At 47.4% G+C, this 27513-nt stretch overlaps 2 protein-coding genes across 2 annotated transcripts in view; both read left to right on the forward strand.

Moving 5' to 3' along the window:
- Positions 1–5795, forward strand: part of FSTL1 (follistatin like 1) — a 56929-nt gene extending 51134 nt beyond the window's left edge. The window contains exons 9-11 of the mRNA XM_075764933.1: positions 334–444; positions 2187–2284; positions 2547–5795. Of these exons, the coding sequence (XP_075621048.1) occupies positions 334–444; positions 2187–2284; positions 2547–2591 (254 nt within the window). The 3' untranslated portion in view covers positions 2592–5795. The remainder of the gene's footprint in view (positions 1–333; positions 445–2186; positions 2285–2546) is intronic.
- A 4529-nt stretch (positions 5796–10324) lies between these two features.
- On the forward strand, positions 10325–27457 carry LRRC58 (leucine rich repeat containing 58). The gene is made up of 4 exons (XM_075764917.1): positions 10325–10901; positions 19959–20087; positions 21377–21654; positions 23108–27457. Exons 1-4 carry the CDS (start codon positions 10384–10386, stop codon positions 23314–23316), a joined length of 1134 nt encoding a protein of 377 aa, XP_075621032.1. The 5' UTR covers positions 10325–10383; the 3' UTR covers positions 23317–27457.
- Positions 27458–27513: the final 56 nt, after the last annotated feature.

Here is a 27513-nt window from a genome sequence, read left to right on the forward strand (position 1 = left end):
CAAAACTTTCATTTTGAGGGTTCTCTTCTATGTATAACAGATTAGGAAATTCAATCAAATTCAATATTGAGATTTCATTTGGAATTGAGGAATTGAAATGTTCTTTTGAGGAAGCAAACTGAAGTGTTTGACTTTCCCAAATTATATTTTGGCTGATTTCACACACCAAATTCAGTGTGAATGTATTAGTCGTTATGAAACTTTTGATGGTTAGGGGAAAGAAGGCCTCCTCCAAAACCATGTACCTCTTCTCTCTCAAGGCATCTCCAAAGTGTGTTGTCTTTAGCCTGCTGGCTATCTCACAACCACTGCCTTTGTTTTGTGCCTCTCTAGAGTGTGCCCTGGAAGATGAAACCTATGAGGATGGAGCAGAGACCCAGGTGGAGTGCAACCGCTGCGTCTGTGCCTGTGGGAACTGGGTGTGCACCGCAATGACATGCGAGGGTCTGTATGCTTTCCAGACAATTACTGTATTTGGTTTTGTACAGAAGGAGTTTTTGCTTTCTATCTTTCTGAGGGCACCAGCTATTCAGATTTCTCTCTCCAGCTCTTTCTCAGCTTCTCTATGGGTGGCTTCTGCATCACACACACCTTCCCCCTCCCCCCCCCCCCCCCCCCCCCCGCCCCACTCCCATTCTCCATGTTGACCAAAATCAAGCTGGTCAGAAAGTGTGTAACTGGGTTGGGGTGATGCTTTTGGGGTTTGCAGTTTGCATTTGGTGTCATGGAAAGTTCAGTACCAAACCTTCCAAACCAGAGGTACTCTGCATCCAGCTGGCTTGGGGCATGCACAGACCAAATAGGTCATTGTCTGCAACCATATGTGTAGGTGTGAGCAAGTCAGCTTTCCTGCATGTGTGTCAGTATCCTCACTGTATCTGTGTTTACAGTATTTGTAAAGCAGGAGATAGGAAACTGCCTCAGAGAGGAGATAGGAAACTTCATCTAGTGTTGTCAAAAAAGCACTTTAGCTTCTTGCCATAAGAACTGTAGAAGTAAAAAGGAAATAATGGTGATGGAGCTGAAGGGAGGTGGCGTTCACAGTGAGGCAGGGTTGTTGGTCTGTCCTTTCTCTGGAAGGTCTTTTTTAAACTTTCACAGCCATGTTACAATTGTGGGACATCGTGGTGGGGTTGTGAACAACGGCTCTCTGTTTTGTCTTCTCACAGAGGGTCCAGGGCCAGTGGAAAGCCAGCTTTCCCCTGCCTTGGGGAATGTACGAGTCCTTTTGAGGAGCCATGTCCACTCTCTCAGCACTGCACTGCATTTTTCTGACCATCTTCCCTAGAAACCAGACCTTTGCATGAGCTTAGGTTTCAGTGCTGTGCAGGAGCTGTCAGCAGTATGTTAGTTCAGATCTACAGCCTGTAGCTTGGGCAGACAAAGTAGAGAGGGGAACAGCAACAAGTATCTATTGAGTTTCTTTCACATTTATCTGGCCTTCTGCAGCAGAGGCTTTGGGATCACTGCAGCCCAGATTTGGCTGTGGCAGCAGGAACTCACCTCAGAAGAGGTAACTGTAATACTAATAGAGCTGCCAGAGGAGCTGTGGGTAGGTCTTGGAGGTTAAGAGACCGAATGAGAGACTCTTTTTGCTGCGTCCCCAGAAACAACATTTAAAGTTGCTACGCAACACCCAGTCTTGCTGCCTACTTTGTTCCCTGCATCCATGGCAGAAGCATGCAATGGGACAACAATTCCTTGACTTTCTGCCCATGTCAGAGCAGCAGAGGGGTTAGAGGCTATTGTTAGAGGGATAATGAAACCAAAGGATCAGATCAGATAGATCAGCAAGTTGCATCTCCACTGAGTGAAATTACCTCTTTATTAAGCATCAGTTATTGTACTTGGATAGCACTGAGCTTCCATTTGTTCCCTCCAAGAGGCCAAGATGTTTGAACTAACTATAGGTGCTTCTTTTAAATACTATGCAGCCTCTTCCTTGTTGTTTTATTATTTATCATGTGGGAGGGAGAGACAGGGACAGACTGGATACCCAGGTTCTGAAGTCCCAGGCAGCTACATGGTCCACTCTGTTTCTAAGAAGTCAGCCCATACCTTCCTCCAGCAAATCTTTCCGAAGCTTGAGCCATGCTGTGGCCAACCTGCCTCTTTTCTCACTGGTTCACCCTCTGAAATTTGCATCCGCCATTTGTGATAACGCCGAACTCCATTTCTGTTTGCAGGGAAGAATGAGAAGGTGCCTGTTCAGAGACAGCGACCTGATCAAGACTTGACTGAGGAGGAGCTGGCTAGATACGTTCAGGAACTGCAGAAGCATCAGGTTAGCATGAGACTGGGAAGGTCTACTTGCACTAAGTCTCTCCTTGCTGGATGAGTTCCCTCTGCTTCCGCCACTTGGAGATTTCTGGTAGAAGGGGGAGCACAGTAAAGGGGGATCACTGCTGCCTGTGAGGATGAATACAGGTGTGGGGCTTTGATGTATAAGCCAGTGTTGGCACTGCTTGTGGATGCACCAAAGGCTTCGGGGCACTGCCAGCTCCCGTGTCAGTGCAGAGCTTCATTTTTGTGCTCTCTTTCTCTAGGAGACGGCTGAGAAGACCAAGAGAATGAGCACCAAGGAGATGTAAGGGGCCTCCACACCAGAGGAGCCCAGGAGGATGGGCCCATCCTGCCGTCCTGTCCTCCAGTGCTGATCTCAGTATGCACAAGTGTCTGCTACAGTTGCCCAGTCACAGATATTTACATTGTATAGCGATGGGTTATTTGTTTTGTAATACACAGAGAATGGGGCCAGGAAAGGGGAGCAGAGCCCACCTGTTCAGGGAGCTTCATTGCTGGGGCCTTGGAAGGCTGGGAGGGACTTAGAGCAGCCTCTGGGACCCTTTCCCAGAGCAGACAGCTGCTCCCTCCAAGAGCTAACAGGGATTTCTTGTTCCCCTGGATCTGGGGAAGGGACAGAGGTCAGTGCTGGATAGAAAAGGGGGTCTTCAATCGATACAATTGTCAGCACCAGCCAGGGCTGCGGAAATACAGGCCCGGCAGTTTTGTGGCTGAGCACGTGTGCCGCAGGGCATCATTAGCCAAGGACCTTGCCCTGCTTACCCTCCCCTTTGGTCCGAGCTCCTCGAAGCTGGTCAGCCTGGTGTGACACCTGGAAGTCGTGGTGCCATGCTGCTGGCATGAGTCCGGCACGTCCCTCCTTGCTTTCCACCAGCCTGTCCCCAGCAGTTCCTCCAGTACATTGTGGGCTCCAACACAACATAGTTCCTTTAGACCTCATCTCACTCTTACTCTCCCTGCCCCCTCCTTAGAGGTGCTATCATATTTTTTTCTTATCACGTTCACATGCTGACTCCCCCTTTTGGTTTGGTTTTTTTTATTACTTTATTTCCTATGGTAGTAATTCAGCTTTTGTATGTTTCGTAGCTCTAGACCTTTCAAGAAAACCCAGCCTCTGGGTTTTTGTTATTGACAGTGCTGTAATGCCCATGTACAGTTTGTATCGCACTGCACTCAACCACCGCAAACACCACAACCAACTTGTGAGCCCTGCATTACAGGGTATTTCTCAAGTGGGGATAGCAATGTCCCCCGTGGGAAGGACAGACAGGGCTGGATGTAATTAGTTTCACCAGGCACAGATTGACACTGCAGCTCTCTAGGTCTTGCTCCCTTAGCTCCAAAGACCATGTGCTCAAAGTCCATGGTCATGCCTCTCTAAATTGCCCAGAGGGAAATGCCAAATAGTCTAGAGACAGAGGGAGTAGGCAATCCCATCAGTAGGTTATTTTAAAAGACTTAACTACAATGAAGTCTGGGCTGTTAGCTATCATCTTGAGCTTTCCATCTCCCTCTGGGGTGAGGTAGCAGCATTATTCTTTGATTCCAGGTCTGGGTTTGGAGTCAGGGCTGGAAGCCTCATTACTGACAAGCATTTCACAGTGTCTCTGATCAGACCATCTTTTACTACCCTCACATCCCTTCATGGGCCATTTTCATCTGACCTGTTTCTCAGAGCATTGGGCCTAGATATAGATGAAATGCTGTTTTGTTGACAATCACCTCTGTAGCCTCAAGCCCAGCTGATTTTCTCCTGCAGTTGTCTAATGTACTTCATACACTCGCACACCTGAACATCCTGTTTCCGCGTTCCCTTCGTGCCTCTGCTGTGCATCCCAAGCAGTTGCACATACTCTGAGCGGAGATGACTGCTTGTGGCTTCCATCTTCCTGTTTGTGAGCAACTTCGGCAGTTGTTGCCAGATGTCTTGCAGTCCCTAGTGCTTACTCAAGCGAAACTCCACTTGCATCTGCAAAAGCATGTTCTGCTTGAGCGAAGCGCAGCAGGACTTCCGTCCCAACCTTCCTGGTTTTGCACAGTGCTTTCCTTGGAGAGGAAGAATGAGCTGGCACCTGGCAAGTGTAGGCAGAGAAGAAAGCTCAGTCCCTCCTGTGGTCTCGCCCATGAGCCAGATTTGTTAAAGGCTCTCTGGTCTTTGAGCTGTTTTCCTGATGTAAACCCAGAGGACTTTCATTGGCTTTGGCACAGTGACACACTTCCAGTGAGAATCACACTCTACCCTGCCATGCTTGGAGGTTTTGGCATAACACATAGTTCTTCTCCCATAAGGGTCTGGATTTGAGAAGCTGTCACCTATGAAGGTGAGCGGAATGAGTCCAGAGAAGCTAAGGGTGACGTGGACATCGCTACACCATCATTGTTTGTGTTCTGGTGGCACTGGAGGAAGCGGTTGTTGGAATTAGGAGCGTGCATTAGACATACCCTCGCTCCTCCCCAACAGTATTAGCTAAACAGTTTCATGTGCTGGACCTGGAGTCACAGGAACATTGTTAATGTATGTTTTGCTTTATTCCAACCCTGCTCTGAAAGGTAGTTTGTGCCTCCCAGCTCGCTTCCTTCCAGCTTGCATTATTAAAGTGCCTTAGAGAAAACACAACAGCTTGCCTTAAAGGCTTTCCCTGGATGGGGATAACAACTTATTGTCCAGTCAGGAATATCTCCAACTGGGAGAAGCAAAGCATGGGCAGGAAGAGGAGGCTAATCCATGGCCGAAGGGCTTCTGTAGGCTGCATTACGCCATATGTTCTCTAGTCCCCACTGCTGTCTCCAGTGGATGTGCAGTCTGCGAGGATGGCTGCTGGGGACAGCCAGAAAGGTGGCCGCTGGCAGTCGAGGCTTACAGAGCTTGCGCTGAAGGCAGAGGGATGGGCTGATGCCTCGGGCAAGGCAAGCTGAGCTCTCCAACAAGCCATACAAACATATCCTAGGATAGCCTGGGACAGTGGGGTGGGAGTGCAGTGAACGTGCCTCCCCGGAAAGGGCTGCTGCTGTGGAGCCTTTTCCTCCTTGGGCCCTCAAAGGGAAAATGCAACTGTGGAGAGCGATGCCGGTTCTAAGGGCTACGGTACCCAAAGGGGACGCAAACATCTCACCTCCCCCGCGCCAAGGGGAAGGGTGAGCGATGCCCAGACTGTACCCCACAGCAGGCTGGCTGGTCGCTAACTTCTGCAGGGTGACTTAGCTGTTGGGAAGGGAGCAATGAGTTCCAGCCGTTGCCCTCTGGGACAGTTGCTGTACAGGCTGCAAGGGGCAGGGAAGGCATTTTTTATTTTAATTTTTTTTCCAAAAAAAGCCAAATTTAAGCAACAAACAAGTCCCATTCCTCCCTCTATATTCCCTCCTGTACGTGTGTGAAATTTATCAGTATTCTGTAGGTTTCCTTAGTGCACTTATTTTACTTGATTTTTGTAATTTTTTTGAAGCAGGGGGGTTTGGATATTACTACCAAATAAACAAAATTTGAAAAATAACACGTTTTGCTTAATTTCTCACAAGCCACATTCCTCATTTTCAAAAAAAACACCATGAAAACCTGTCTGTGTGCCTGCACATCCCGTGATGGCGTTTATATACAAATCTCAATGCATTTGACAAACACGAGACACGACTCTCTCTGTTTTACAGCTGGGGAAACTGAGGTACAGCAGAGAGAAGTGGGAAGTTGCAATCACGTGGCGAGCCAGCGGCAGAGATGCAGCCTGCAGCCACGACTCCCGGTTGCTTCCACAGTCCTTTCGATGTTCCCTGTTTGCTCCACCTGTGCCATTGGGAAAGAAAAACCTAGCAGCTGTCCGTGTGTGTGATGCAGTCACAAATTAATGTGCGTTAGGGTTGTGCTGCCGATAGAAAGGCAAATGATTGCAGAACGGGAAGAACGCAGAGGGATGCAGGGCAATAGCTCTGTCCCCTGTGGCACTGGGGGAGCTGCAGTACCTTCTGGTTTGGGCAGTGCCTTTCACAAAATGGGGAGCTGGTGGAGGGAACCCAGAGGCAAGTAGAAGTAATAACTAAAGGCCTTGAAAATGTGACTTATCAGAAGCCTTAGGCACAGTTAAGAAGAAAAGCTCTAAATGTTTGTCTTCAGGTGGAGACTGCTACTAAGATGAACATACCCATCTCGCTGTGGTGGATGGGACACACCAGTTGTGGTAGTCAGGGCAGATCTAGGTGAGTGTGGTGGGTTGACCCAGGCTGGAGGCCAGGTGCCACCGAAGCTGCTCTGTCACTCCCCTCCTCAGCTGGACAGGGGAGAGAAAAAACAAAAGGCTCGTGGGTGGAGATAAGGACGGGGAGAGATCACTCACCAAATACTGTCACAGGCAAAACAGACTCAACTTGAGAAAATAAATTTAATTCATAACCAATCAAATCAGAGTAAATAAACCCAAATCTTAAAACGCCTTCCCCCCACCCCTCCCTTCTTCCCAGACTCTACTTCACTCCCAATTTCCCTACTTCCTCTCCCCAGTGGCACAGGGGGATGGGGAATGGGGGTTGTGATCTGTTCATCTCACGTTGTCTCTGCCGCTCCTTGCTCCTCAGGGGGAGGACTCCTCACACTCTGCCCCTGCTCCAGCATGGGGTCCCTCCCATGGGAGACAGTCCTCCACCAACTTCTCCAATGTGAGTCCTTCCTACAGGCTGTAGTTCTTCACGAACTGCTGCAGCGTGGGTCCCTTCCACGGGGTGCAGACCTTCAGGAGCAAACTGCTCCAGCGTGGGTCCCCCACGGGGTCACAAGTCCTGTCAGCAAACCTGCCCTGGCGTGGGCTCCTCTCTCCACGGATCCACAGGTCCTGCCAGGAGCCTGCTCCAGCACAGGCTTCCCATGGGGTCACAGCCTCCTTCAGGTGTCTCCACCTGCTCCATTGTGGGGTCCTCCATGGGCTGCAGGTGGAATCTCTGCTCCCCATCATCCTCCATGGGCTGCAGGGGGACAGCCTGCCTCACCACGGTCTTCTCCAGGAGCTGCAGGGGGATCTCTGCTCTGGCACCTGGAGCACCTCCTCCTCCTCCTTCTTCACTGACCTTGGGGTCTGCAAAGTTTTCCTCTCACATCTTCTCACTGCTGTCTCTGGCTGCAGTTGCTCATGGTGGTTTATCTTCCCCCTTCTTAACTCGGTTATCCCACCATCACTGACGGGCTCAGCCTTGGCCAGCAGCAGGTCTGTCTTCGAGCCGGCTGGCATTGGCTCTGTCAGACACAGGGGAAGCTTCTAGCAGCTTCTCACAGAAGCCACCCCTGTAGCCACCCCGCTTGACAGCAAACCTAATACATTGAGGCATCAGGGAATGCTTTTTAATGCCAAGGTTAGCAAAGAACTGGAAGACACTTCCTTGATACTTCACAGAGTTCCTCCTTGTATGATTTTAAGAAACAGACAAGAATAACAGCTACCAGGAATAGACCAAGTATAGCTGATCCTGCCCTAAGATGAGAGAACAGGCTGGTGACCCTCCTGAGGTCCCTTCTACTTCTGGTAAGACCTTATGAAGATACTGGTGAATGGCTAATGTCACCTTTGCTGAACTGAATGCCAAAATAGCCTTTAATGGTGTCATATAACAAGAGAATAATATCTTGCCATTCATTTCCCCCAAAGCTGTAACAGACTCTCCACTGTGAGTTCTTCTGTGCAAATGACAGGCTTTTACTTGGCATGCTCCTTCCAAAGCTGTTTAAAAAAAACAAACACTGCTTCTTACACATTACTTTTCACACCAAATGGCCTCTTTAGCATGTACCAGCTGCTGCACAAGCAGTCTTAACTGTGGCATTCCCTGCCCATTCACTGCTCAAATGTAAAGTGGGTCTGCTTTATTACTTTAATTTCTACTGCTAGAATTTCCCAGGATTTTAAGAAGGAATGAAAGGAAGTGTCAGCTACAAATTTAGCTAGATGGCACTATAAATACTTTGCCTTGTGCATCATGCATACTTGCTGAAGCGAAATGATTTTTGGGTGGGAGAGAGGAAAAGCAGGAAGGCTGTTGCCCACCTCAAGCAGCAGCCTGGCAAAAACTCTGACCTGTTTATGGAGTTAAGCACATCTGAGTATTGAGTTGCTGCACTGTGTAGCTACATCCACTTAATCACTTCGTAGTTCTCCAGCACTGTTAAGCTTCAAACTGAAAAAATTAAGTGGTTGATCAAGACTCTGAACTGCATTTGTAAGGTATTTATTAACTTTAATTCTGAAGATGGGAACAATTCAATCTTTCCTAAGACTCAGTTCCTGAAAAGACTGAATCAGTTCACAGGATACAGCTTTGGGAGAGCAAAGGCTTAAAGCACTGCAGGAGGCAAAAGCAAAATCCAGATGACCTTACTCCTGTGCTTACCCACAAACCTCCCACAAACTATCATGATCCAGCTGATACAGCACAACCTTTACAGAGTGGGCAAAACTATTGAAAAGAAATAATTACACTGATACAGTGTCTGCTCTTATGCAGCTGTCTCTGGGTTCATATCAGGGGTTACATCTGTAAATCCATAGAGAATTATAAAACAAATGAAATAAGCCCAATGGAAGGTGACCTGTGCATCCCCATCTGCTATGGCACACCCTTTCTTGATGGCTGGGCACAGCCCTGACAATGGGAACAGGAGCTGTCACTTCCAAATATTTGCACTGGTAAAATCCAGAGTTCATTGGAGTGCCAAAGGAAGGACAAGTGGACCATAGGTTTCGTCCACAGTATTCTGGACACCTTCAAACTCAGTATCTTTGTTGTTTCATGCATTGTTTTTAAACTCTTGGCTGGAACGAGCCAACCGTGGTTTGTGTTTCTTCCACTCTAAGATGATGGGCAGTTTTGTGTATATGAAGTGTTCTAAGCGGGTGGGGGGTCGTTGTTGCCTTCTTTTTGGTTTCTTTATGCATCACAAGGAGGCAAGTCTGCTTCTTAAGCCTGGACTCTGTCAGGGCAAAAGTTCCCTCGGGCTGTGAATCTTCTCATTGTCATCACACATTACTGCTTCTTCTTCCAATGGGCGATTACTGATTATACCACTGTTAACCTGTGTCTAAAGGGTGATGAATTGAAATCATGAATCTACACCCTGTTCATGTGTGGTACAACCAGGGTTGGCTCCGTATCAATCTGTAACCTGCATCAGGCCTCTTCGCCTGACGTGTTGTGGATGAACTCCTGCTAGTGCCCCAGCTCAAGATTAAAGCTGGCTTTTCACATCCGGGCAAGGAGATACACCAAGGTACTTCTGGAGAGGCACCTCTGTTTTTGTGACCCACCAGCATCAGGTCTGCAAGGACCAAAGCAGAGAAACCCTGAACAAAATACCGGTGACACCCTGCAAGGCCCGGGATGCCACAGGCCAGGCTCCGCTGCCAGCAGCCGCAGCAGCGAGAGGCCTTGGGCACGGGCAGGACAGAGCGTGCCTTTCCCTCGGGGTCTGAGGATGAGTGAAAAGGACGGGAGGAAGGTTATTTGCTGATTTTTCAGTTAGAGAGACTCAGAGCTGTAGCGTCGCCTGACTCCAGTGAGCCTGGTGTAAACGACCGTGAAGGGAGCAGGTGGCATTGCCAGGCCCGCCGCGGGCGCCCAGCGGTTCTCCAGCAGCCCTGCTGGCCAGGCCCGCCGGGAGGGGGCTGTAACGGTAACCGGGGGTGTAGCGGGACCCGGGGGTGAGTGACGGTCCCACAGGAGCAGCACCGGTAACCTCCTCACCGGCTGCGGGGTGCCACCCTCCCCTCCACAGCCCCTGACCCCAGCCGCCGAACCTCTCTCTTATGCTCGTTCCGGGGCCCGGGCGGGACTCGCTCTCTCCCCGCCGCCAGCCCGCGGGCGCCCCGCAACCTGCATAAGAGCGATCGCCCCTCTCCGGCCGCGGGGGCCGCTCTCGCCTCGGCGGGTGGCGAGCCCGGGATCGAGCATGGGGCCGTGGGGCTGCGGGGGGAGAGTGGGGGGCGGTGGGGCTATGCAGATTCCGGGGCGGGACGGGACGGGGCGGGGCGAGGCGAGGCGAGGCGTGGGAGCCCCCGGGGTGACGCAAGGGCGGCGGCGTCGCGCGGGACGTCGGTCGGTGCGAGCGGGATGGCGGCCGGCGGCGCGGCCCCGGAGCCGGAGCTGGAGCTGGAACTGGAGCCGGAGCCACCGCGGCGCGGCCCGGCGGCGGAGGGCGAGGATGAGGCGGCAGCGGAGGCGGAGCTGGCGGCAGAGCTGGCGGCGAGGCGTAGCGCGGAGGCGCGGCGGCTGGTGCTGTCGCCGCGGCGGCTGTCGGGCCCGCTGCCCGCCGGGCTGTCGCAGTGGTTCCCGGCGCTGGAGGTGCTGGACGTGAGCGGGACGGGGCTGGCGGAGCTGGGCGCCGAGCTGTTGGCCCTGCCGCGCCTCCACACGCTCCTGGCCAAGAACAACCGGCTGGGCGGGCCCGGCTCGCTGCCCAAGGGGCTGGGGCAGGCCCCGCTCGGCCGCTCCCTCCGCGTCCTCAACCTCAGCGGGAACCGCTTCGCCGAGGTGCCGCCCGCCCTGCTGGGGCTCCGCGGGCTGCAGAGCCTCAGCCTCGGCGGCAACCGCCTCCACGGCATCCCGCCCGACATCCAGGAGCTCCGCAGGTGAGGGCAGGGCGCCGGGCGGGACGGGCCTCCCCCCTCCCCCCCACCCCGCCTTCGGGACGGGCCTTTGCCCGGGGGGACAAGAAAAGCCCCGGCGGCTGCCAGGCGAACCCAACCGGATTTTCTCGCCGTGAAGCCAGGCGCCGCCGGCAGCTCCCGCTCGGGGAGTAAGTTTTGTCCAGCCTCAGATGTCTCTAAACACCGCTGCTGCTAATGTGTCTCTTCCCCTTCGTCAGGTCGAGTCACCAAAACTCAGAGCCACTCTTCAGGCAGACTGCGGGCCTTCTGCGCTCGCCACACGGGCGACTCTTTCAGGATTTACTAGTCCTTGGGCTGCCTAGGTGCAGGGGAGGCTCTCCTAATGACGGTGCGGTTGGTATGAGCGTTGACATGCAGAAGGCACTCCGTGGCTGTGCTTTAATACAGATCTCTAGGCGAGAGCAAAGTAAAACCCCTGGTCTCATGCAGGTCACAGCTGCGTGATGGACCGTACAGGAGAATAAAGATCTGGTTGTGGCTTGTGTAAACAATAGGGCCTTTCTGCCAATACAGCTCCACTCTCATCAGGGTGCTTGCTAGCATGGTTGGGTTTTTGTTGTATTTCTCCACCCATCCAGCTCATGTAGGTGTGACAGATCAGCTGACGGATCTTCTGAAGCATAGAGCCCTAGGCTGTGCTCAGGTGCAGTGGTACGTCTGGCTTTGGGGCTGGATCAAACCACCACAGGCCGATGACGTAGAAACTTCCGCCTGAATCACAGCGGTTGGGAACATTGGTGGGGTGGGAACAGATCTTTAGGTAGGACTCGCTATCGACTGCCCGCATTGACCTGGGATAGGTATTTCTGAAGCCTGCCATCCTCCTGGGCAGGCAAGGGACCGTGTTCTGACTCGCATATTACGTGCGGACACCGCAGTGTGTTCTGCAGATTTCTCAAGCCTCGGACTAGTTGCTGTGTGGCTCTGTGCTAAGACTTTGGGTCTGAACTTCCTTCACCCCAGCTCTTTGCCAAGGGGCTTGCCAGAGGCAACTCTTATGCAAATTCCAGCAACCTTGACCCTAAGTAGCTGGATTTGCCCCAATGGCTCAGCAGAGCTGCATCCAGTAGAAGCACAGGATTTTGTGTGTGGAGTGCTGTCTGCTGCGGTCCTAGGTTGGAGGTACCAGAACTGCTTGAGTGCTGATGGGAAATGGTTTTGTCCACTGGAATGTAATAGAATTTGGTATTCAGCTTTTGCCCAGATGGCCCAGCGTGCACTTGTTGAGAATCTGGAGCAATGCTGGGTTAAGTTAAGTTTGAGAGATGCTATGAGGCATTTTGAGCGCTAGAGAATGCCCATGCCCTTCTCAGCACAGTTGGGCAGTGCCCCCCACATTGAGGCTGTCATGAGGAGGAGGAATCTCAGCTTTCTTTCTGTTCAGGAGCAGCTGCTTCAGGGACAATGAAGGAAATGAGGACAGTGGCACCAGCTTCATGGGAGAGGAGGCCAATGAAGGAGGGAAGCTGTGCGTGAGAGATGATCCATATTGCCTCCATAGCACACCTGGGAGCATCCAGGATGTGGTTGGGATCTGATTGTTGCGCCCACCTCTCAGGCAGAGGCTCTCTGCTGCTACTTACGTGCTCTTGTCTGTGGTTGTGATTTCTCTCTCTCTTGCGCTCTTTTTTTTTTTTTTTTTTTTTTTTTTTAACCCCAAGAAAACAAACTTCAGCCCTACTTTTTGTTACACTGCAGGCCCTGGGAAGGTACCAGGCTGTGTATAGCACTGCATGTGGTGCCCCAGTGGGCTGTGTGCTGTGCTCTGTGCTGCACTGATGTCAGACCGCTGCTGTGTGATGCTCTGCTTTGTTCCTCTGGCCTGCCCTGAAGCAGAGCTCCTGTTTGTCCTGTCGTGCAGCTTTTCTTGGGCTGGTCATGCTCAAACCCCAGCATGACAATTCTGAGAGGGCAAATGCGGACGAGGCTATTGAACTGTCTGTTTATCGTTACAAAGTGATGTGTCAGGTAGAAGAACTCAACTAGACCCAGCTTGTGTCTGCTGCCTGCGTAATCACTACTAACTCATTGAACTTCTGCTAATGTATCACCATAATATAATTGAACTTTAGCTCAAGATAGTGAATCTGTGCTCCACCAGGATTGTCAGCTTCTTTACCGCTATGCCATCAGTGACTCTTCTGTATCTGGGACAGCTTAAGTAACTAAAGGGAGAAGCACGCTTGCTTGCCAGAGCTGGGAGGAAACTTCATAATCTAATATTCCTCCAGAGGGAATCCTGAATCTACTCACTGGGAGCCAGATAGCCAGTGACCTGACACCCTTGCCAAAAAGGTAGTAAATACGTAATGGAGAGAAACTGCTGCCAGACCCTCCTCCCACCTGCCAACAAGAGAGGTGTCCACAGCGTGAGTGTGCATAGTGTTCAAGTGGGTAAAATGAGCCTGAGCAAGGACGGAGCAGAGCCAGCTGTTGTGGCAGGGCAACACAGAGGCATCTGTTAGTTTCTGAACTCTGGGCTGAATGGAACCTGCTGTAGGTGTTGGGGCTTCTGTTAACCTCGCAGCTCAAGCTGCAAGTGTCCATCTCGCTATTGCTGGCAAGCAGGACTTTGAGCCTTTTTCCATATGCAACTTCCTATAAAAGAAATTTTTCTCATGTCTCATGGTCTCTGAGACCACAGAGGAATGCAGGCAGCACTTTGACCGGACACGTTCCTCCTGCTGGTACTCGAGCTCCTGAGGCCAGCAGTTCTCTTCTTCCCGTGACCCTGGCAGCTTCCCATTTGCTCCAATCACTGATTATAGAGCTGAGCAGAGTTGCAGAGATCTAGAAATACTGTTTATGTTTCCAGGGAATGTTGGAGGTCTGATGAGATTTAAAAACAAACAAAAAAATTAAAATTCTTGATAACTAAACCTCATGTCTTTGCACCCCATACAGCTTCCTGCTGTAGTTTTTGAAAGGGCAGCATGTCAGTTTTAGTGAAGGCCAGGAATACAGCAGGTAAGGAGTCTATGTGGTGAAGCTGAAAGAATAAAAAGCTGTTGGGTGTCTGATCTGCTGAAGGAGAAGGAACATGCCAGCAACTACAAACACAAAGGCCCTGGAATGAGAGATGCGTGCCATGTGTTGTTACTCACATGGAGATAATAAATCCGCAGCTTTGCAGCAAGTTAGGGTCAGACATTTTGTGCAAAAACTTTTCCCTAGCATGCTCCCAGTGATTTGGCAAGTTAATGAGCAGCGATAAGAACCGCAGCCGGTCTTGCTGCTGTCTTGTCTTACTCCTTCCAGCTTCAGCCATCTGCCCCATTCTTGCCTGCAAAAATCTTTTGTGTGCAGTGCAAAATCCTGCACTGAAAGTGAGTGCCTTTCAACTGATTGTCGGTTACCTCATAGGCCATTGTAGAAGGACCACCTGTAGATGTCCTGATGCTTAAACCTTCCTTCACATGGCTTCATAAGTGAATGATCATGGTTGTTCTGGTGGTGGCAGCAGGATGATGCTGATCATAGCATGCCAGCACCAAGGATCAATAGCCTTTGCTTCATGTTTTCCATTAGGAAAATGCAACTCTCTTTCCACCTAATTCCATCATAAGTGTCTATGGTGACCTGCAGAAGCGTCTTTCCTTTCTGAGAAAGGTGTGAGCCCTGCTGAGGGCTTTTTTTTAATCATGTTGTGGCTGTGCCAGCTCCTTCTGTATGCCCACCTCCCCCAGTCACTGTTAGCTAGCAGTGTCAGCACAGTGCAAGACCTGAATTGCAGCACTGGCTGTTGCTGTGAATTTGGAGTATAAAATGCACCAGATGAGTGAGAGCAGCTTTCTTTGCATTGCTTTCCTGTTTGTTGCCAGATAAAAGATGAGCTTAGCATAGGTAGACGTAAGTGTAATCTTTTCTGTAGTTCTCCCTCCAACATTGACCTTGCTGCATTTTCAGTGTGACCGTTAATGGTCAGTCACTCTCAGACTCGATTCACGGCCCCCAGCAGCTCCTGAACCGTGATCTGCATAGATATACCACCGCTGCGTTGGTTGTGTGTATCCTTCCTCTGCTGGGGGATGCACTAAGGGAGCATCGTGTATTACAGCTGGTGAGCTAGAAATGTGGTCATCTACTTGTACCCATTCTGGACAAAATTTGTTTGGCAAGTCTGGTAAAGTGCAGCTCTGAATCTTCACCATCGAACTGTGGCTTTTAGCTTAAGGATGCATGGATTGCCTTCATCAGTGTGCACGCCTGGGGAAGTGTCTTGCAAGTGTCCCTTGAAGGGAAAAATTCTCAAGAGCTTAGCAAAATGCAATCAATACCTTGAATCTCCTGATGTGAATTTTGAATTTAGTCTTGCTCTTCTAGTTCGTACTCCTGCCTTTGGTAGAGCACCAGGAGCAGGTGGAAAGAGCTTGGAAAAGAGCCAGGCTCTTTCCAGGCATCTGTCGTGCGTGCTCCTTTCCTTCTTGCTTGGATTCCTCTAGTCAGGCCCAGTTGTGCAAGGGTTGGGATCAAAGGCCTCAAACGCCTAACTGGATTCACCCAAGTTTTGTGCGACGGCTTAGATGGAACGAAAACCAGAGTATTTGCTTTTATTCGTGGGTAGAATTAAGCATGTTAGACAAGCATACACTTAAGAACGGCTGTTAACAGTGTGGGAAAAACAGCAAGTGAAGCTTTGATAAAGATACAGCATTAGGAAATCTGCTTGCTGCCTCCCTTTTTCTTCCCCTCTTCAAACGTTTTGCAAATAGTTTTCAGACAACCGTTTGATCTTAAATTTGCGTGTCAGCAAAGGCTATGCAGTTCTCTCAGGAATTAGCAAATCGTAGAACAGGGTTAACAGGAGTGTATTGTGGGCTGCTTTTAAATTCCTTCCTTGCATGAGCCTCAAAACTGCCCTGGAAATTTCTTGCTAAAAAGTTTATCTTAAAAAGACCTGGAGCTATTTCAGGCTTATTGTTTCTTTTTCAGATTACCTATTTAGATGCATCTGTTTGATGTCAGCTGTTAAATTTTATCCAAAGAACCATCTGTGGGGAAACAGGATGGATTGAAGATTTGAGTATCTGAGTATCTTCTATGCCAGAAGACATTCTCCTCTTGAAACATGACTATGAAAGTGTTGGAGTAATTGATAGGGTATAAAAAAATACCTCCAGTGCTCAGAGTGGGCTCCTCTTATTTACTGAGTGTTTGGGGGCTTTTTTTTTTTTTTTTTTTTTTTTTTTTTTTTTTGTGCTATATGATGACCTGTGAACCTCCAGGACATACTCAAGCAAGAATGTAGTCTCTTGGCATGTTAAACTTTGCTGCCACCACCTGAATTGATTCATGGTTGCTTGAGCATTTCCCCACTCCCTTTTACCTGTTTGTGAAAGGATTTTCACTGCCACTCTACCACCCGGTGGTGTGAAATACCCTGCTAGAGAGGAGTCACACACAGTGATGGGCTTGGCGTGCCGGTTGCTGCTTGGCAGCAATTAGTACTGGCTGTGCTGAGCGAGGGGCCTGCTGGATACGAGGCTGAAAGGAACTCTGGCCTTTTATTAGTGTATTTGTAAACATTGCTAAAAGGCAGGAGAGAAAGTGTCAGCCCCCATTAGTTACTCTGTCAAATGGGTTTGGGTTTTTTTCCGGGTTTTGTTAAGATGGATTTTGCGAGTGTTTGTTCCCTTCTTGAAACAGCCACATCCTGTGTGGCAGGTTGGAAGTACATCGAATTCTAAATTCTAGCTTCAAAAATAGGAACTGACCTTATGTTTGTTTGAGGCTGGTTGCTCTCTGGCTTTTCTAAGTTCCTGGACTGACTTTTGAAAGTACAGAAAAATTCCAGCTCTCCCTCTGTGTACACAGCGATGCAGGAGACCTTAGTTGGCTGGTCCAAATGACTATACAGATTAATGATTGTCAGAAAAACTAGGCTTTAGTGTGAAAGGTTAGTTAGAAGTATTCACTAAGCTCAGTCCCATCTCTGTTATGGTCCTCCTGTGAAAAACTATGGTAAACATTGTGGATTGCCTCCTTAGAAGGGCTGTTTTGTGAGGAGGGCAGAGCTCAGCAGTGCTCTTGCTCGTCTTACCGAGCAGCAAACTGTCCCCCAAGTAGGACAGCTCGAGAGCTGGCTTTGCCTTGGCCTCTAGGTACGGGCTTAGTACAACACGGAAGTCAGGCCAGGAGTAGATGAGCTAGGAACAATCTGTGGTCCCAGTGGCACGGTCAGCGCTCGTTACAAAAGGGTTGTGTCTCTTGGAAGTCCTTGCTTGTGTCATTATTAGTTTTGCTCAAACAATTCTTAACGTTTTAATTTGATGCAGAAATGGCTGTTATTAATTCCTGCATTTTGCTCAGCCAAGACTAGGTAGGCTAGATCCTTCCTTCTAGCAAATTGTATTTCAGGAAACAGCGGTTATGGATTTCTTTTGCCCACTGGGCAGTGTTTCATTGGAAGTTATGATAGTCTTTGCTTCATTTAAAATAAGTTTCTTTATACTCTCAAAATCTCCTCCCTGTGATTTTTTTTTTTTTTAAATATACAGTCTAATTCGTTTCGTAAGTTGATGCTGGAAATTTTGAATTTACTGTACTAGACTGGCCCCAGTGGCTTGTCAGCTAACCTCAAAAAGGTGCTTTCAAAGATACGTAAAAAGAAAATAATTTTTAAAAGTTCTTTCTTGTCAGTGAGGGAATTAACTTATTTAGCAGATTTTGTTAGAGACAGTTTGTAGTCTGATGTTGGGGCTTTGTATCCTAACTAGTATAACTGAGTGTTCTCATTACACAGATTTTACAAAAAATGGATTTGAAAGCTGTAAGTAGTTTGTAGGCAGTGTTTTTGCTTGCTTAGTTTGTGCAGTAAGCTGCTCTTGCAACTTAGTATTTCACACCTTGAAATTAATTTCAAAACCATTACTGACTATATATTTTGCACCTGTCTTCCCCTTCCCTGGTAGTATGTGGTTTTGCGCAATGTGGCTTTACGGGCATCATTGTCTTCAAACACAGAGGATAAAGGGTTAATTATTCACTTTTCCTGGGAAGTAGAGACTTGTACACACATAAACCTTGTTTAAACATTGAAATCCACATTACTAGAATTCCCTTGCCCAACAGTTTTCAGTGCGGGCTTCAGCAATGGCATGGAGTTAAAATATGCCTAGGAATTGTACGGTCAGCAGTAAAGTTCCTAATGAGAGCCAAGCAGCCTAAATCCACCTTGGGAAACAATGGAGATTGAAGGAGGAATTTTGGTTAAAACTCTGGGCTTTGTTAAAGGATCAAAATTTAATTAAAATTAATCTCCCCTTGACGTGGTCTCTGTACAGCAACCTTCCTCCTACCCCCACTCCTTACCTGCTGTGTGCAGTTCTGGGCCCCACAGTTTAAGAAGGGTGTGAAGGCCCTTGAATGCATCCAGAGGACGGCAGCAAAGCTGGTTCAAGGGCTGGAAGGCATGTCCTGTGAGGAGCGGCTGAGGGCTTTGGGCTTGTCTAGTTTGGAGAGAAGGAGGCTGAGGGGCAACCTCAGTGCTCTCTGCAGCTTCCTGAGGAGGGGAAGTGGAGAGGGAGGTGCTGAGCTCTTCTCCCTGGGATCCAGTGACAGGGCACAAGGGACTGGTTCAAAGCTGCGCCAGGGGAGGTTCAGACTGGACGTTAGGAACCATTTCTTTACCGAGAGGGTGTTCAAACACTGGGACAGGCTTCCTAGAGAGGTGATCGATGCCCCAAGGCTGTCAGTGTTGAAGAGGCATTTGGACAATGCCCTTAATAACATGCTTTAACTTGGTCAGCCCTGAAGTGGTTGAGCAGTTGGACTAGATGATTGTTGTAGGTCCCTTCCAACTGAAATAGTCTGTTCTATTCTACAGGTTGTCTACATAGAAGAGAGGCTACTTTTGAGCAGTGCTTTTTTTTCTTGTGTACTTTCTTGTGTGTTCAGAACAACCTCCAAATGTGCTGTCCCACTTGATCTCTCAGCTGAAGCAAGTATAGTTACTTCCTTTCATATAGACAAATTTAATTTAAATCTAAGGCTTAGGAATGGCTTAATTTTGTGCCCGTTTTGTCAAGTCTCGGGTATTTAGCTTGCCTCTGACACACCTCAAAGAGGTGAGCGAATCTGAGGGGGAGTTAAGCTCTGTGAGTGTCCCCTAACGTGTGGCAGAGGTCTGTCATTCTGTTCTTGGCTGTCGGGCAGATGGACCTTTGCGCTGTGTTAGTGGCCCCTGTAGCCCAACTAGATGCTGTCATTGGATCTTTGGGTTTCAAGTTTCTTGCAAGAACTAAACAAAATATTCTCTTTTCTACCGTTCTTCTGCTCGGTCTCAGGGGAGGCCTCAGGGAGTTTTTCTGGTGCTCCATGCATGCTGTGACACAGTTGCAGAGTTTAGACCTTCTCTGGGTTGAGCACCAGGTCCCTCCATGGTCTTTCTCAGTTGCTGGGGTGAGATGAAGGTGTCTCCTCAGATGTGTGACTTAGATGCTCTCTGTGCTGTTGGAGCTATGGTGTTGTCAGTATGTGAATTCTATCAAAGCAGCCTCTGACGTTTGCTGAAAGGTTGCAGTCAGTCACCTAGGACTCAAATGATACCATTAAGAGCAGCTAGTGCTTGTGCAGGGCTGAGATCCACGGGATTTTCAGGGAGAGCCACTGCTCCCTTGCTTTGCTGCTCTTGAAACTGAGAACTCCCACGGGCTGCAGCAGGAGCTGCGTCAGTGCTGCAGACTCTGTGTGCGCAGGCTGCTCTTCCTTGGAAATACAAGCAGGAGCTTTGCACGTGGGGTTAGTGTAGCAATGCTTAGTTGTCCCATGCCTACCTACAGATGTAATGATGACTGCAGGAAGCCGGAGGTAAATCTCAACATTATGTGTTGTAAAACAGCAACTCTGTTGTAATTTTGATGGGCAGCTCAGCTTTTTTTTTCCCTTCAGCAAATTAATTCATACATAGTCATCTGTAAGTTTTCTTTAAGAAATGCAGGAGATGAGAAAACCTAGTGTTAAATGAAACTGGAAGTGACCTTAATGAAATAACACAGTGTTTTCTCTTCTCTCTTTCAGTTTAGAGTTTCTATACCTTGGAGGGAATTTCATTACTTCAATTCCACCTGAATTAGCAAACCTGCCTTCTCTAAGCTATCTAGTTCTGTGTGACAACAAGATCCAGAGCATTCCACCTCAGCTGGCACAGTGAGTATTTAGTGTCATCAGCCACCAGCCATAGTTAACTCTTTGAACTCTTTCTTCTGCATGTGTGGATAAAATCACCGGGGAGGACCTATTTGTCCTTCAGTTTGTTTATGTGACTAAACTTGAACAAGAGGATCCTTAACATGGTGCGCTGCAGGCAACTACGAATATATAATACGGAAATCTCAATCGAATGGTTATGGGAAAAAAAATGTCACCAAGTGTACGCTTTAAGGTAAATTCATAGATTTTTACAGGAAGCCCTGAGAAGTACCTGGACAACTTGGGAAGAATAATCTGCTGTGCTGCTGCTTTCTTAGTGATGAATGCTTGGTCTGTTTTGTCTTTCACCCAAAGCCTATTTGTGCTTTACCATCCCCTGTGTTCCCTTGGTATTTCTCATTCTAGGATCTCAGAATATTTTAGCGTTTGTTAAATCCTGCAGCACAGCTCTAGAGGATGAGTTACTCTTTATCCGCTTCGTAATGGGGGGGGGGGGGGAAGAGGATACTGCACACTCTGTATGGGTAGCCTAAGGTGGGAGGTGAAGAATTCAGTGTGTAGCTGTAACCCAAAAGCAATTGGATGGCAGCATGGTGTTTTCAGAGTTGGAATTTGATGGTGCAGTGGGATTATTCTTGATATGCAATGTTTAATGACTCCAGTCATCTTGTACTGATTTGAGAGCATCCCTGGATGCTGTGCTGGAGCATTGCTTTGTGCATCCTGAAAGAGGAGAATGCCTCTTCCAAAAGCCAAGAATCTGCTTGTTACCTGTGCTGATGCTAGCCTGGCCTGACCTTGCTTAGCTTTTGAGATCTGGTAGTATCACAACGCAAGGTGATGCAGCCACAAGCAATGAAAACATGGGGTTTTCCAGGGCTGGCTGCCTACCAGCAATCATCTTTAATGCATGACTGAAAGCAGGTGGCTTATTCAAAGTATTGCATGGAACTATTCTTAATGGATGCACTGGGTACAAGGGAACATTATCTCCCCCTTTCTATACTTTTGTTTTGTGCTACCTTTTTTGGGCTGTGTATGGGGGCAATACTGAGAGGGACAGCAGTATATTTAAGACTGTGTTTCTTTAACAGGCATTCCAGAGCTGAGCCAAGTTTTCTAGGGCATTGTGTGTGCTGGAGTAACAGTTGCTCTTTTAGGATGGATTTATGCTTTAAAAGGAGGAAAAGCCAAAGGAAAGAAATTGGTGGGAGAGGGGAAGAGTAATGCAATTGTGGAATGATTTTGCTTGCACATCTTGATTTGGTTTCAATCTCCATCCTCAGGCTGCATTCCCTGCGTTCCCTTAGCCTGCACAATAACCTGCTGACTTACCTTCCTCGAGAGATCCTTAACCTGGTTCACCTGGAAGAGTTGAGCTTGCGTGGGAACCCACTGGTGGTTCGGTTTGTCCGTGACCTGACCTACAATCCCCCAAGCCTTCAGGAACTGGCTGGACGCACAATTAAAACTCGCAATGTTCCCTACGCTCCCAGTGATCTCCCGGAGAATCTTGTCCGGTATCTGAACTTGGCCAGCAACTGTCCCAATCCTAAATGCGGAGGTAAGTTCACCTTCACCTGCTTCCTGCTTTTTTTACCGAATGGGTTTTCTTTCCCTCTGACTCACCATGACTTTAGTAGCTCAGTCAGGTTAGATATGTTGTTCCAAATTCTAGCTGTATTTCATTGGCTCCAGATCTCCTGCAAACTTGTCTTTAAGGAACCTTGTTCACTTAGGAATGATGTTCAAAGTTGTAGTGCTGGTTTACTGTATTTGCGTGGGAAGGTAAGACGGTGTTTCTGTCGGAGTCTTTGCAGCTCATGCCAGCACTCCAACATGCTTTTACGGTCTGAAGTTTCTGATCCATCTGCCCTGAAATAGCTCAGACTAAGTAATGGACAGGAGAACTTTTGCAAGCACTCTTGCTGAACAGCAAGCTTCATTTCTGGATGGAAAAGAGGAGGGAAGAGCTAAAGAGTAAGGGAGTAAGCAAGAGCTAACAAGGGACTGCTAGCATGTAGTTCCTGGAAGGAGAGGACTTCATAGAAAAGCCTGGAATGCTTGGGCTTAATTTGGCTTAATGCTTAATCTTTATCCAGAGTAAATGATCTGCGCATTTAGCCTTTAGAAGATTAAGGAAAAAAAAATCATTAATTAGTATCTACCCTGCAGTCATAATGCAGGCTGTTATCTTATCTCCTTACAGGACAATATCAAAGCATGCTCCGAAAGTAAAGAAGGAAGGGCTGGAACTTGTGTTGGAGGGAAAGAAATGTTTCCTGGTTTAGACTCTTGCACAGCTTGGATAACAGTGGATTGGTTTTTTCACTTTGCCTTATGAACTAGCACAGTACTGCAGCGTTGCTGTAGCACTGCAGGAGAAAAGCTTACTCCAGACCAGCGAGGACTTAAAGCACTGCTGGAAACTTCTGAAAATGTCAGTGTCTGAAATCACTTGCTGTGACAGGAAGAGAACCTAATTGTGTGTTACAGCAATGCTGTTGCCATGGAAAGTAGCATCCAAACTCAGCATGATGACTTTGCTCAAGCAGAAGAAAAGTAGAGCTATGCAGGTCTATTTGTGAATGCATTTTTGCTAGCTGGTAGAAGAGGTTTTACAAGTTTGAAAATAGAGTGGATGAGTTAATTTGACATTTAAGAAGTTTGCAAATTCCCAGCCTGAGATTTCTCCCTAATGGTTAGAAGAAATTGCCAAATTCTTTAGAAGCAGCTGTCCTGTGTCTTTTCATGTAGAGTGTGCCATTCTGAATCACCTACCAAATACAGTTTTACAAGATTACCGGGGTTTTTTTACTAAGAAAAGAAATTTCACGTTTCCATAGGTGCCCTGGTCCCTGCTCTTCCTCCAGTATCCCTTGTCCTTCTACGTCTGATGCTGTGTCAATTTAATCCTAATTTGGGGCATTTGCACCAGCCGCAACAACCTTGCAGAGCTTACAGATTTCTCTGCACAGGGGTCTCACATGTCATTACTGTCCCCTCTGCCCTTACAGGTGTTTACTTTGACAGCTGCGTCAGACAAATCAAGTTCGTTGACTTCTGTGGGAAGTATCGCCTCCCGCTGATGCACTACCTGTGCTCCCCAGAGTGCTCCTCTCCCTGCAGCTCTGCCTCCCAGAGCTCTACTTCCCAGAGCGAGTCTGACTCTGAGGACGAAGCCAGCGTCGCCGCGCGCAGGATGCAGAAAGTCCTTCTGGGATAACGGAGCAAGAGGGGAAGACTGGAAGGAAAACGTATTTGAAAAGCAATAATGGAACAGCAAAGCGTGAGCCTCTGGCCTGAAGGGCTCATGAGAAACTGTCCTCAAGTCCATGTAAGGGGCAGAACATCTTAGCAAGCCTAGACTTGCTTGGTGCAGTGCTACTGCTACTTACGCGAACTAACTCAGTGGCGTACTGCCTGTAGGGGGGCCTGGGGTTGTTAGAAACCTCTGCTGTCCGGGAGACACCTCCCCTCCCGCATACGGGCTGGGGAGGGGGATCTGTTCTCACTGGCGGATTGAGAAGGGTTTTAATATATGACACTTCACTGGATTTCAGTCTTCCTGCAGAGCAAAGGAGACTGTCCAGATCTTTTAACACTGTGGTAAATCAGAAACAGGCTAATGATGCCGTGTGAGTATGTCTGGACCCCAATGTTTTATATAGCATTTTGATTCTTTGCTCTCTCCTTTGATTTCAGTTGCAGATCTTACACCCGTCCACAAAAAATGGGAGGTGGGCTTTTTTTGTTCTGGAGTAGGTTTTTCCAAACTCTGGTTATTCTTCCTTTACCTAGAGGTGTAGGTTCTCTGTGCTGTTACAGACGCTGCAGCCATCATAGAACTGAGTCACCTTTTTTCTCCCTTGTTATACCAAGCTGCTCTTAGTGTTTCCTCCTAACTGTATTTGTTATTTTTCCTCCCTCTGCCTCTTCACATTCCACCTGGAGTGTTGCTGTCTTTATGGTGCCTTCAGAAAACAGACGAGTTGTTCTTTTGAGACTCGGTATTACTTCAGACTTGTGGCCGTACGTGCCTGCGCAAGGGACCAGATGCGATGCTCTATATCATGTTTCTGAGTCTCAGCTTACTGGAGCAAATCTGCTTTTATATCTGTGAATTGCAGGAAAGGTCTTGATTGACATTTCTTGTTTCTAAACAACCACGTCCCCCTGCTGCAGCTAGCTCTGCTATGCTTGGTACAGAGTTACCTTCCATCTTTAAGGTCATCTGCTTAAAGTAGGCAGCAGCTTACTGAATTGGAAGTACTGAGAGAAGTGCCGTGGAGAATGTTGGTTTTGTGTTTGGTTTTTTTCTTATGAATAACATGAGAGTAAAAGCTGGTAGCAAGGTGAAGGTGCGTTGTCTGAGCATCTTGCACGAGCTGGTTTTGAAACCTCTTCCTTATTTATTTGTTTGCATTTGCTCTTCTTATAATAGCTTTGGCAGCCTGTTGGATTGTTCAAATAACACATTTGGTTATCTTAAACTATGTTGAAAGGAAAGCTGCAGAAAATAGCTCAGAATTTTTAAGTATCAAGAAATAGCTTATAAAAATTAATTTTATGAATTGACAGGTATCTATAAATCTACTTTATGGGGCTGTTGTGTGTTTTTGCTCAGTGATAACTGCCCCTTTATTAATATTTAATGGCAGTCAGTCCTTTTGATGCAGTTTCAGAGCAAATCCAACTGTGCCTTCGAATGCATGAGCAGAACAAATACATTGTGTTAAGAAGCTAAATGAACAAGAAAAACTTTTCTTAACCCACTTTGGTCCTAAGGGGGAAATTAAAACCCTGTGCTCCTCTCCTGCATTCAGAAAACACATGTACCTATTTGAATATCTTATGGCAGTTCTGTGTTAATGGTCCTGTTTAATTATATTTGACACTTTATATATTAAAGCACTTTGATAATTCTACTCTTTGTAACTAGCTTTAGTGATTTTTATTTTTTTTTTTGTTATTGGACTACAATTTTTCTTTTAATGTGACCTGAAGAATAAGGTCTGTGAAACTTTGTGCGTTCCAGTCTGTCTTGGTGCGCAGGTCGAACTTCTTTCCTTGCATTTCCTTGACAGCACTGCTCATTTCCCTGGTTTCCTTTGGAGAGAACTGGAATTTGAAAGAAATGATCTGGTTGTAAAATAGCACCCCGTCCATTATCAATCATTGCAACTTAATCTGAAGATTGCCCACACGCACAGATCGACAAGGAACTAAATTGCACGTACTCTGTGCCTTTTCAAATAATTTTTTAAAGTATATTTTTAAGAAACAATAAGGTAGATGTGCAAAGTAATTGAATGTCACTTTAGCAAATTCTGTGAGGTTTGCTTGGGAAGAAGAACCTGCAGATCTTGAGAGAAACCAACTGTATGCTGTTACTTAAATTGGGATCAGTGAGTGGCCTGTGTTTTGTTCTTCATCTTCTCTTTCAGACGCTTCTTCCTGTCCCAAGTGAATATCGTCATACCAGTGCTAAAGGACAGTAAACTGATTGAAGAGCCACAATTTTAAATTGGTGGCTAGTATAACAGTAGTCAGCAACTGAGTGATCTAGAGCTTGGCTCTTCTGCCAGTGAAAGTGAGCCACAGCAGTTGAGATCTCAAGATCTTTTGAGCTCAGGGCCATGAGATACTACCTTCCTTTCTTCTCTTTAGCAGCAGTTGTCTTGAAGTCATGCATTTTTTCACTTCACAAAGTTAGATTTCGCCATGGTTCCTGTTTGCACGGTAGCACCTCTGTGTGTGACGGGCTAAGACCAGCGGTGGCTGGTTCTAATTTAGCTCCATCCTTAACTGCATTTTCTTTCCTAACTGAACAGGCATCCCATTTCTGCCTCGATGCCATTAGGGCTAATAGCCTAATTCTTTTTACAGCTTCTTCACTGTAGCCAGGTCAAAACTTGACAGCTTTTGCAGTTGATATCTGTGCATTTTTAGACTTGATAAAATGTCTTGTCTCTTAAAAATATATATTCCTGAATATAGTTACCAAGTTTTCTTTTTGCTGCTGGGCTTTCAAGTGCAATTCAAGTCAGTCAGAATTTAAAACAATCAAGGACAAGAAAAACAAATGGTTGGTTGGTTAGTGGTTTTTTTCCCCTTGGAGGTGGATTTGAGAGGACTAGGGATGCAGGTTTGTACTGTAGTGCCTAATGTACTGAGCCCCCAGGAGTCAAGTTTTTCAGCAATTTTTAGCCCCTAAAGACCAGAAAATGTACTGGGCAATAAAATAAAATAGGTAAGAGACAACTTGAAAATATACTGATGGATGGTAAGGATTAGCTCGTACCGTCCCCTCCTCAGGGGCCCTGAGAAGCAGGCAGTGTTTTTGCCAGCACTGTAGCTCTTTTTGTCAGTTTTAAATAGTGGATTTTGGTTCCTACAGATGCATCTCCGAGTGAAGTCTTCAGTCAGTGTTTTGGTATCAGTCCCCTTGTTGCTACAGCAGCCCAGCACGTCCGGCTTTTGAAACTGTTCCTAAGCCGAGACACAAGCGTTGTGAAGCGAAGTTGCTCATTCCCCCTTCCCCGCAGGGCCTGGGGCCCTGCCCGCATTCATCCTCCGCCCCGCCATCTCTCTGCCAAGGGGAGCTGCTGGTGCGTTTCTGAATGCAGGTACTTCGCGTGAACAGTGGGGTCGTGTTAAAAAGAAGCTAAATACCAATTTGACTGGAAGCAACTTAGACAGTTGCCAATTCTTTTATGTTTCTCTTTCTTTAATAAGAGGTGAGACTTGAGGAAGTCAATAATGAATATTTAAACATACTCTGAAGTGGCCAGATGCAGTTTTTCATGGGCTTCTGTCCTGGTCATTTTAAGTCTTTGAAATCTTGTGTTGAATTATAATGGGAGTTGGGGGGGAGGGAGGGGAGAACCAGCTTCTTTTTGTTCCTTGCTCTTGTTGGCAATAATGAATGGAAGGAATTTAATCCAATGAAAGTAATGAAACTTAATCCCTGCAATGTGTTTTTGTTACCCAGTTCAAAGAACTATTTTCATGCATCTTATTCCCACCATGCACTCCCTCCCCAACTGAAGATACTTCAAATAGACTACTTCAGAATGCACACTAATACAGCAGTAACTCTATCTTGGAAACCTTTCCATTGATTATTTCATTTGCCTGCCTGACTAGAGGATTGATCTCTTACTGACCTGAACATTAAGGGTAGAAAGGTTTCTCATCCAGCCCTCTTGTTGAGTTTTTATCATGAGCATTTGTTTTAGGAAATCTTGAAGTGCCTTATGTTTTTAAAAATGTATTTTGCTACAAATGTATGAATGTAGAATAACAGTATTTCATTATGAGCTGTAAAACAAATTGCAAACACTAAACCAAAAATGTTATTTCTACAGTTGTCTGTCCATTATTTGCTGGCATCTCAATTCTGGTTTTGCTGCAGGCAGAA

The sequence above is a fragment of the Balearica regulorum genome, chromosome 1 (genome assembly GCF_011004875.1).
Source record: "Balearica regulorum gibbericeps isolate bBalReg1 chromosome 1, bBalReg1.pri, whole genome shotgun sequence".
Classification (NCBI taxonomy): domain Eukaryota; kingdom Metazoa; phylum Chordata; class Aves; order Gruiformes; family Gruidae; genus Balearica; species Balearica regulorum.

What these genes read in the sequence shown, in the direction of transcription:
- LRRC58 (XM_075764917.1), top strand. Translation starts at nt 10,384, where the DNA reads ATGGCGGCCGGCGGCGCGGCCCCGGAGCCGGAGCTGGAGCTGGAACTG. An exon ending in GACATCCAGGAGCTCCGCAG is followed by an intron (nt 10,902 to 19,958) that starts GTGAGGGCAGGG and finishes TCTCTCTTTCAG; the next exon opens with TTTAGAGTTTCTATACCTTG. An exon ending in ATTCCACCTCAGCTGGCACA is followed by an intron (nt 20,088 to 21,376) that starts GTGAGTATTTAG and finishes CTCCATCCTCAG; the next exon opens with GCTGCATTCCCTGCGTTCCC.